This window comes from Oncorhynchus mykiss, chromosome 30 (assembly GCF_013265735.2).
Source record: "Oncorhynchus mykiss isolate Arlee chromosome 30, USDA_OmykA_1.1, whole genome shotgun sequence".
Classification (NCBI taxonomy): domain Eukaryota; kingdom Metazoa; phylum Chordata; class Actinopteri; order Salmoniformes; family Salmonidae; genus Oncorhynchus; species Oncorhynchus mykiss.
In genome coordinates, this window is record NC_050570.1 from 6,010,895 (window position 1) to 6,021,064 (window position 10,170).

The 10,170-nt window shown below is 45.0% G+C and overlaps 1 protein-coding gene across 1 annotated transcript; it reads right to left on the reverse strand.

Annotated features, from left to right (window-relative positions):
* Nucleotides 1-2,800: 2,800 nt before the first annotated feature.
* LOC110521191 (transmembrane protein 178B) lies at nt 2,801-9,500 on the reverse strand. Its single transcript, XM_021598631.2, has 4 exons — nt 8,745-9,500; nt 7,741-7,854; nt 6,833-6,970; nt 2,801-3,986 (listed from the first exon to the last, which is right to left on the reverse strand). Exons 1-4 carry the CDS (start codon nt 9,139-9,141, stop codon nt 3,724-3,726), a joined length of 912 nt encoding a protein of 303 aa, XP_021454306.1. The 5' UTR covers nt 9,142-9,500; the 3' UTR covers nt 2,801-3,723.
* Between the last annotated feature and the right edge of the window lie 670 nt (nt 9,501-10,170).

Sequence of the window (10,170 nt, forward strand, 5' to 3'; positions counted from 1 at the left end):
GTTAACTGCCTGTTCAGGGGCAGAACGACAGATTTGTACCTTGTCAGCTCAGGGATTTGAACTTGCAACCTTCCGGTTACTAGTCCAACACTCTAACCACTAGGCTACCCTGCCGCCCATTTTTTGGACTATAACTAGACAGGGAATGTGATGACACAAATGCCCTGTTTATACCTGCCACCAACACGCCGTGTCATTCCTCCTGATCCTGTCCGTTTACACTTATAAGATCTGATTGAAATCGGATCGGCGTCTTTTCATCATCTACACCTGTCTATAAAGGTGGGCACAATCAGAATGTGGACATAGAACCAGGTTTAAACGGGGTTAGGGAGTACTGGAACCACAGTGTGTCATAACTCAGAGGTTTAGACCACTTTCCCTGTTATCAGACGGCAGCCAATGATCCTGCTATCTCTGATCTCATCCTGTCGATGAATGTCTCTCCCAAGGTGGCTGTGCTGCACTGCAGACCAACGAGATACAATGAGTGGACAAAATATTAGGAACATTCCACAACAGACTGACCAGGTGAATCCAGGTGACTCCAGGTGAAAGATATGATCCCTTATTGATGTCACCTGTTCAATCCACTTCAATCAGTGTAGATGAAGGGGGAGGAGACGGGTTAAAGAAAGATTTATTAGCCTTGAGACATGGATTGTGTATGTGTGCCATTCAGAGGGTGAATAGGCAAGACAAAATATTTAAGTGCCTTTGAACAGGGTATGGTAGTAGGTGCTAGGAGCACCGGTTTGAGTTAAGAACTGAAACTCTCCTGGGTATTTCATGCTCAATAGTTTCCTGTGTATCAAGAATGGTCAAACCACCCAAAGGACATTCAGCCAACTTGACACAACTGTGGGAAGCACTGGAGTCAACAAGGGCCAGCATCCCTGTGGAACGCTTTCGACACCTTGTAGAGTCCCAAGCCCTGACAAATTGAGGCTGTTCACTGGGCAGAAAAAGGGGTGTGCAACTCAAAATTAGGAAGGTGTTCCAAATGTTTTGTGCATTTAGTGTATCATACTAGACAACACATCTCATCTAAAAACACTGACCCCTAGTGGTCTGATAATTGACTTTGATCTCCTGCTCTTTTTATACATTTCTAAATTAACATATTATTTCCACAGCTTAGTCTTCCAAATTAACATATTTCCACAGCTTAGTCTTCTAAATTAACATATTATTTCCACAGCTTAGTCTTCTAAATTAACATATTATTTCCACAGCTTAGTCTTCTAAATTAACATATTATTTCCACAGCTTAGTCTTCCAAATTAACATATTATTTCCACAGCTTAGTCTTCCAAATTAACATATTATTTCCACAGCTTAGTCTTCTAAATTAACATATTATTTCCACAGCTTAGTCTTCTAAATTAACATATTATTTCCACAGCTTAGTCTTCCAAATTAACATATTATTTCCACAGCTTAGTCTTCCAAATTAACATATTATTTCCACAGCTTAGTCTTCCAAATTAACATATTATTTCCACAGCTTAGTCTTCCAAATTAACATATTATTTCCACAGCTTATCAGTGTGCTCCCAAGATGTTCCCTTCGTTGATGATGCTAAAGGTTATGCATTATGTTTGAACCAAATGATTATGTGTTACAAAGATTAAGTGAAATGGAAACTATGAAATACTGTATATTAAATGAAAAAAATACTGTATGTTGAGTTTAATACTATGTACAATATGTAGCAATATGATATTGAAAACAATAGCCTAAGAAATTCAACATGCTGTAAACTATTGTCTTTTTTTACAGTTTCACTTGGTCATCCTCATCAGCCTAATTACAACCCTAATTACTATGACACACCCCTCTATTGTCATTGGTTGCAACTAATTGCATTGTTTGTCTACATAACCTGGTTCAAGCATTCATGACATCACCCTGAAAAAGACAGTGATGCTGAAATGGTGGTTTAACCCAAAACGCTGCATCTCAGTGCTAGAGGCGTCACTACAGACCCTGCAGGGTAGCCTAGTGGTTAGAGCGTTGGACTAGTAACCGGAAGGTTGTGGGGCAAAGGTACAGGATGGCAGGCAGGCTCAAGACAAACAGGAATGGTCAAAACCGGGGAACTAGAAAACAGGAACTATAGCAAAGCCAGAGGCAAAGGGGAAAAAACCCACTGGTAGGTCTGACAAACATAACGAACTGGCAACAGACAACACAGGTATAAATACACAGGGGATAATGGGGAAGATGGGTGACACCTGGAGGGGGTTGGAGACAATCACAAAGACAGGTGAAACAGATTAGGGTGTGACAACACCGGCCAACCCTAACGACGATGGGCCAATTGTGCTCCGCCCTATGGAACTCCAAATCACAGCTGGTTGTGATACAGCCTGGATTCAAACCAGGGAGTCTGTAGTGACGCCTCTAGCACTGAGATGCAGTGTTTTAGACCGCTGAACCAGGGTCTGTAGTGACGCCTCTAGCACTGAGATGCAGTGTTATAGACCGCTGAACCAGGGTGTCTGTAGTGACGCCTCTAGCACTGAGATGCAGTGTTTTAGACCGCTGAACCAGGGTCTGTAGTGACGCCTCTAGCACTGAGATGCAGTGTTTTAGACCGCTGAACCAGGGTCTGTAGTGACGCCTCTAGCACTGAGATGCAGTGTTTTAGACCGCTGAACCACTCGGGAGCCCAGATGTATACGATGCATAGATCTGCCACGGCCAGTATCACTGTCTCCTCTCACAGAGGGTCAGAGTCTGAATGGACCGGCTATCTTGTATTGTATAATCGTTACATTCCACAACCACAAGAGCAACGGTTTGTATCATCATTTTATTTTTCAAAAATATCTTGATGGTACTATCATGATCAGTAAACTTCAAGAACATCAAAACATTTCCCATCAAATACAATCTTGTATCTTAATGCTCATGTTGTTTTTTTAATACACACAAAAGCAAACCTGCATACATACATACATTTTCTAAATCGACATTTACATATTATTTTGTTTTCAATGGGTACAAACAGTAAAACTACTACACGATTGCCCTTTGAAAATGTGAGAATACACATCCTTGTTATTTTAATGTATTACAACTTAGCTTGGGGTATATCCTAACTTTGGGACTCGTGTCGAACTTTCACTTGGCCATGCATTGACGTCAATGGGAGAGTCAGTGAAAGATAGACTTAAGTAGAAGTTAGAATTCATCCCTTAAAGTTTGGCTATTATTGTTCTTCTGTGTTCTTTTATTTTTTTTTTAGAACCAGCATCAAAAGGTCAAAGGTACAAGAAGATATTTTAGGAGAGTAACTTCTCTCCTCTTTTAATAGCAAGCAATAACACCGAACAATTCATTATTGGGACAAAAAAAGATCATTCTGTAACTGTTGACATTTTGGAGGAAGAAGGAGGAAGAGGAGGACCGAAGACAAGAAGAACTGAATTCCTCCACAGTAAACAGTCACCATCCGACCCCCTCCAGCTGGAGAACCAGAGCCAATGTCTTTCTGTCTGTTTCTTTCTTTGTGCAGTCAGACACACAGCACTGACAGATCTTAGTTCTTAGTCCCTGGGGAACGTCTCCTGTCCAGTCAGAACAAAAAAACATCTCTTTTTCATAGAAGAAACAAGACTTAGGAGGGATGAGAGTCCTGTCACTGGAGATTCTGGCAGACACTGAATGTCACAAACTCCTGTATTCAACTCAAATAGTAGTTGATTTCTATGGGGTCACACACAGCCGTTCTCGTGTCGGGGCTTGCGTTGCGGCCTCTCTACCATGGTGTGAGGGACAGGGGGGTATAGGGAAGGAGCCAGGGTGCACAGGAAGCCGGCCAATAGGGTGAGACCTAGGCCCCCCCATGCGCAGAACATGGACCAACCGTATCCGTGACTGATGTCCTCTGGTATCCCATACATGTAGCGAGGATAACGGGACAGTTGGAAGTTGATCCCTGATACACATGTACACAGAGAGATGATACAGCACGTTCCTGATGGGACAGAGAGAGAAGAGGGTGAGAGAGACAGAGACAGAGACAGAGAGAGAGACAGAGAGAGGGTGAGAGAGACAGAGAGGGTGAGAGAGACAGAGAGGGTGAGAGAGAAAGAGAGAGGGAGAGAGAGAGAGAGACAGAGAGAGTGAGAGAGAGAGGGTCAGAGAGAGGGTGAGAGAGACAGCGAGAGGAAGAGAGACAGAGAGAGGGTGAGAGAGAGGAGGAGAGACAGAGAGAGGGTGAGAGAGACAGAGAGGGAGAGAGACAGAGAGAGTGAGAGAGAGAGGGTCAGAGAGAGGGTGAGAGAGACAGAGAGCGGAGGAGAGACAGAGAGAGGGTGAGAGAGAGGAGGAGAGACAGAGAGGGGTGAGAGAGATGAGGAGAGACAGAGAGAGGGTGAGAGAGAGGAAGAGAGACAGAGAGAGGGAGAGAGGGTGAGAGAGACAGAGAGAGGGTGAGAGAGAGAGAGAGACAGAGAGAGGGTGAGAGAGGAAGAGAGACAGGGAGAGGGAGAGAGAGAGAGGGAGAGAGGGTGAGAGAGAGGAAGAGAGACAGAGAGAGGGAGAGAGAGACAGAGAGAGGGTGAGAGAGAGAGACAGAGAGAGGGTGAGAGAGAGGAAGAGAGACAGAGAGAGGGTGAGAGAGAGGAAGAGAGACAGAGAGAGGGAGAGAGAGACAGAGAGAGGGTGAGAGAGAGAGAGAGGGAGAGAGGGTGAGAGAGAGGAAGAGAGACAGAGAGAGGGAGAGAGAGACAGAGAGAGGGTGAGAGAGAGACAGAGAGAGAGTGAGAGAGAGGAAGAGAGACAGAGAGAGGGAGAGAGAGAGACAGAGAGGGAGGGAGAGAGTATATACAAGACTGTTTCATGCATTTATTGATGGTATTACAAGACCGTTTCAAGGTTTTTACTGCTAACCTACAAAGCATTACATGGGCTTGTTCCTACCTATCTTTCCGATTTGGTCCTGCCGTACATACCTACACTTATGCTACGGTCACAAGACGCAGGCCTCCTAACTGTCCCTAGAATTTCTAAGCAAACAGCTGGAGGCAGGGCTTTCTCCTATAGAGCTCCATTTTTATGGAATGGTCTGCCTACCCATGTGAGAGACGTAAACTCGGTCTCAACCTTTAAGTCTTTACTGAAGACTCATCTCTTCAGTGGGTTATATGATTGAGTGTAGTCTGGCCCAGGAGTGTGAAGGTGAACAGAAAGGCTCTGGAGCAACGAACCGCCCTTGCTGTCTCTGCCTGGCCGGTTCCCCTCTCTCCACTGGGATTCTCTGCCTCGAACCCTATTACAGGGGCTGAGTCACTGACTTACTAGGGCTCTTTCATACCGTCCCTAGGAGGGGTGCGTCACTTGAGAGGGTTAAGTCACTTGAGAGGGTTAAGTCACTGACGTGATCTTCCTGTCTGGGTTGGCGCCCCCCCTTGGGTTGTGCCGTGGCGGAGATCTTTGTGGGCTATACTCGGCCTTGTCTCAGGATGGTAAGTTGGTGGTTGAAGATATCCCTCTAGTGGTGTGGGGGCTGTGCTTTGGCAAAGTGGGTGGGGTTATATCCTTCCTGTTTGGCCCTGTCTGGGGGTATCATCAGATGGGGCCACAGTGTCTCCTGACCCCTCCTGTCTCAGCCTCCAGTATTTATGCTGCAGTAGTTTATGTGTCGGGGGGCTAGGGTCAAGTTGTTATATCTGGAGTACTTCTCCTGTCCTATCCGGTGTCCTGTGTGAATTTAAGTATGCTCTCTCTAATTCTCTCTTTCTTTCTCTCTCTCGGGGGACCTGAGCCCTGGGACCATGCCTCAGGACTACCTGACATGATGACTCCTTGCTGTCCCCAGTCCACCTGGCCGTGCTGCTGCTCCAGTTTCAACTGTTCTGCCTGCGGCTATTGAATCCTGACCTGTTCACTGGACGTGCTACCTGTCCCAGACCTGCTGTTTTCAACTCTCTAGATACGGCAGGAGCGGTAGAGATATTCTTAATGATCGGCTATGAAAAGCCAACTGACATTTACTCCTGGGGTGCTGACTTGCTGCACCCTCGACAACTACTGTGATTATTATTATTTGATCATGCTGGTCATTTATGAACATTTGAACATCTTGGCCATGTTCTGTTATAATCTCCACCCGGCACAGCCAGAAGAGGAATGGCCACCCCTCATAGCCTGGTTCCTCTCTAGGTTTCTTCCTAGGTTTTGGCCTTTCTAGGGAGTTTTTCCTAGCCATCGTGCTTCTACACCTGCATTGCTTGCTGTTTGGGGTTTCTGTACAGCACTTTGAGATATCAGCTGATGTAAGAAAGGCTATAGAAATAAATTTGATTTGATATTAGAGTGACTTCTGAATTCCAAATCGAACCCTAGTCCCTACTCCCTAACCACTCTTGCAGATCTGAGAGGATTTGATAGGTGGAAGCACTATGGTGACATTCCCACCAAGCCAATTAGAGGGCAGGGCAGGTAGCCTAGCCTATCCTAGCATTTAGAGTGCTGGGCAAGTAACCAAAATGTTGCTAGTTCAAATACCTGAGCAGACAACGTGAAAAGTCTGTCGATGTGCCCTTGAGCAAGGCACTTAACCCTAATTTGCTCCAGGGGTGCCGTGCTGTAAAACAACACATTTCACTGCACCTATCTGATGTGAGTATAGGGGCTAGAACAGAGGTAGATTCAGAATATGTCTGCCCAGTAGGACGATGCCTCACTCTCCATAACAAACACTGTACCCCCCCCAGTGGTACTTTATGGTATTGCTATGTATTCTGAAAACATAATTTGTCATTCACCTCCTATGAGGAAGAGCAGTCCATAGTGTGCGTGTGTTCTCTCAGAACCTACCTCCCATGAGAAACAGGAGTCCAGCTACGTACTGCATCAGGTCATGCTGCTGACAGCAGCCCAGAGCTCCGATCACCCAGCCGAACAGGATGATGGACACCGCCATGCCGATGAAGCTGGCTGTCATTCTCTGCAGGTCTACGCGAGGGGAGAGAGGAATTTGGGATGAAGAAATCAAGACGTCGACATAGTATTAAAATCATTTATTTTGCTGTGGTGGTGGCAATTTAGTTAAGACTGAAGGGTTGGAATTACACATTGACTGTTGAGGGTACGCAATGTCTCTTGGGAGTAATTTATGTCAATAATCTTTGACAATTGTGGGAGGGCCCACATTGATATTTCAATTCTAATGGATGGGGGAAGGGCTGATTTGGATAACATTATTTGGATAGTCCGTGCTTCTACACCTGCATTGCTTGCTGTTTGGGGTTTTAGGCTGGGTTTCTGTACAACACTTTGAGATATCAGCTGATGTACGAAGGGCTATATAAATAAATTTGATTTGATTTGATTTGATTTAGTCCATCTGTAGATGCTCTACAGAACAGCAGTAAAATTTCAAATAACTATCTTCTAACCCTAACCCTTACCCATATTCTAAACCCAACCCTAACCTTAGTAAGCAGTTGCTTATAAACAGATAGTATGGCTATCTACTAACCCGAACCCTTACCCATATTCTTAACCCAACCCTAACCTTAGTTAGCAGTTGCTTATAAACAGATAGTATGGCTATCCGGGCTATCAACAAACTCTGTAAATAAAGTGTGACCCAGGTGTGTTCTGGGGGTTTCCCAGACACCCTTTAACCCCACTGTGTTTCCAACCGACCAGGCGCCATTTTGTAGGCTCTTTCTAATTCCCCCAGACCTAGATTGAAAGAGGGGTTTACGATGGTAACTTACGGAGTGCGTGCCACTCATCCTGACCAATAGTCTTGGTTATATTGACGCTCAGGTGTCTGGGGAGGGCTAAAGAAGAGTAGTAGTATTTTATCGGTGTGCAGCGTTGAACCAAACCTGCAGAGAAGGAACAAAAACAACAACACGTAGTTAGTTTCAATGTGTACAGGGGCTCTCTTGGAAAATATTTTTTTTTTTTTGAAAATCTCAATGTGACTCCCTGTTTAAATAAAGGTTAAATAAAAAAAATGGAGAGGCCATATTGAAATGACACATCTTTTTGCATATGTAGCCTACCTAGATTTATTTTTTATTTTTTAAGGACTAGCAGCATGAACCATAGCTTCACCACATATACTCACATACAGTGTCAGTGTTAGTATGCAGTGTTTTTACATTGGCCTATGGTCTTAGTTTCAGCTCTGTAGCCTATAGGTTTTAATCCATAAATACCAAACAGACAAGTGGGGCCTATTCTAGTACAACATGACCCCATGAACACACTGACACAATGTTGAGATGACACAAATAAATCAAACGTCAACATTTGTGTCACATTGGTGTGTTTGGGGGCGGCAGGTAGCCTAGTGGTTAGAACGTTGGTCCATGTAACCGAGAGGTTGGTTGCTGGTTCGAATCCCCGAGCTGACAAGGTAAAAATCTGTCGTTCTGAACAAGGCAGTTACAACACTGTTCCCCGGTAGGCCGTCATTGTAAATAATAATATACTTAACTGACTTGCCTTGTTAAAAATAAATTAAAGTCACTGTTTTATGAAATGCCGTGCTGTTGTTGTTGCTGCGTAGGCCTTGAATGTGGGCGGACCGCTAACCGCTAGATCAGCACTCAGCACCTCGGATAGCACCTCATGCAGAGCTCAAATTCCGATGGTGATTCGCTCTATTCACCACATCAATGAGCATGAATACGCCTTGTAAACAGACTACAATGCCACTGACATTATATATAAACAATATATTGTGTGTGACGTGATCAAATGATGACACCTTTAAAGATAAGATCCTCTGTCTCCAGGTCGAATCCCTCTCGATGGCATTTCCTCCACAGCCCGGAGATGGTGGAGTTGTACTGCCGACTGCAGAGAGACTCCATGGCCGGGGCAGGGGGCAAAAAGTGCCGCTTAGCCCGCAGGAGAACTCCCCCACTCGACCCCTTCCTCTCCACGTTATTCTCCTTCGGTAACATACGTAGTGGGAGATTCTGGTTGGAGATATAGATGAATCCAGGGTCGTTTCTTTTGTTGGAATAATTCTTACAACGTTCCTTGTGCCTCCTCGCATCCGTCTCGTACCAATTGTCAGTACATATTGCGACTGCTATGAGCCCCAGAGCGCAAAAAGACAAAAACAGTCCCGCCACCGTCAATGTCCTCATAGCAGACATGATGTTCCACGGCGCGCGGTTTAGAAGAGATGCCTCCTGTTCTACGCCCGGAGGGTTCCAGCCGCCTGGATAATTCCTTCCACTGGACAGCAATCAATGGTTCGTGAGGGGGGATGTCGTCGCTCTCTGCCGCAGCATCAAGATTATAATACTGTGATGACCATATAACGATATAATCCTAGGCCATTATTGACAACGGATCACAAATACTATCGTTAATTGTCCCAGCACGACCAAATACCAACATTACGTTGTATTAAATTATTATTATTTTTTTTAAAGCATTCGGTGATTTATATCAGGACGGGCCTGTATTTTGGTTCATTTCTCTCTTGCTGTGGGTCTGTCCAATATTGCTCGAGGGATTTATTAGCGAGTCCACTAGTCGATGCCAGCAGATGGAGACAGAGCAAACATTTGATAATGCATGGGCCAACACAATATAATTGTATGTTCACTGTTCATATAGTCAAATAAATAAAGTACGAGATAGAGTTTACAGTACATTTAACAGAATAGTGTTAGGACTGATACCCAAACAACTCAGCACATTGCCACCCTTCAGATAGCTATGTTTGTTTCTCTCTACCCTTCAGGTAGCCATGTTTGTTTCTCTCCACCCTTCAGGTAGCCATGTTTGTTTCTCTCCACCCTTCACGTAGCTATGTTTGTTTCTCTCCAACCTTCAGGCAGCCATGTTTGTTTCTCTGTACCCTTCAGGCAGCCATGTTTGTTTCTCTCTACCCTTCAGGTAGCCATGTTTGTCTCTCTCCACCCTTCAGGTAGCCATGTTTGTTTCTCTCTACCCTTCAGGTAGCCATGTTTGTCTCTCTCCACCCTTCAGGTAGCCATGTTTGTTTCTCTCCACCCTTCAGGTAGCCATGTTTGTTTCTCTCCACCCTTCAGGTAGCCATGTTTGTTTCTCTCCACCCTTCAGGTAGCCATGTTTGTTTCTCTCCACCCTTCAGGTAGCCATGTTTGTTTCTGTGGGGCCGGCTGGAGATGAGCTGTGTTGAGTTTGTTTGGTGG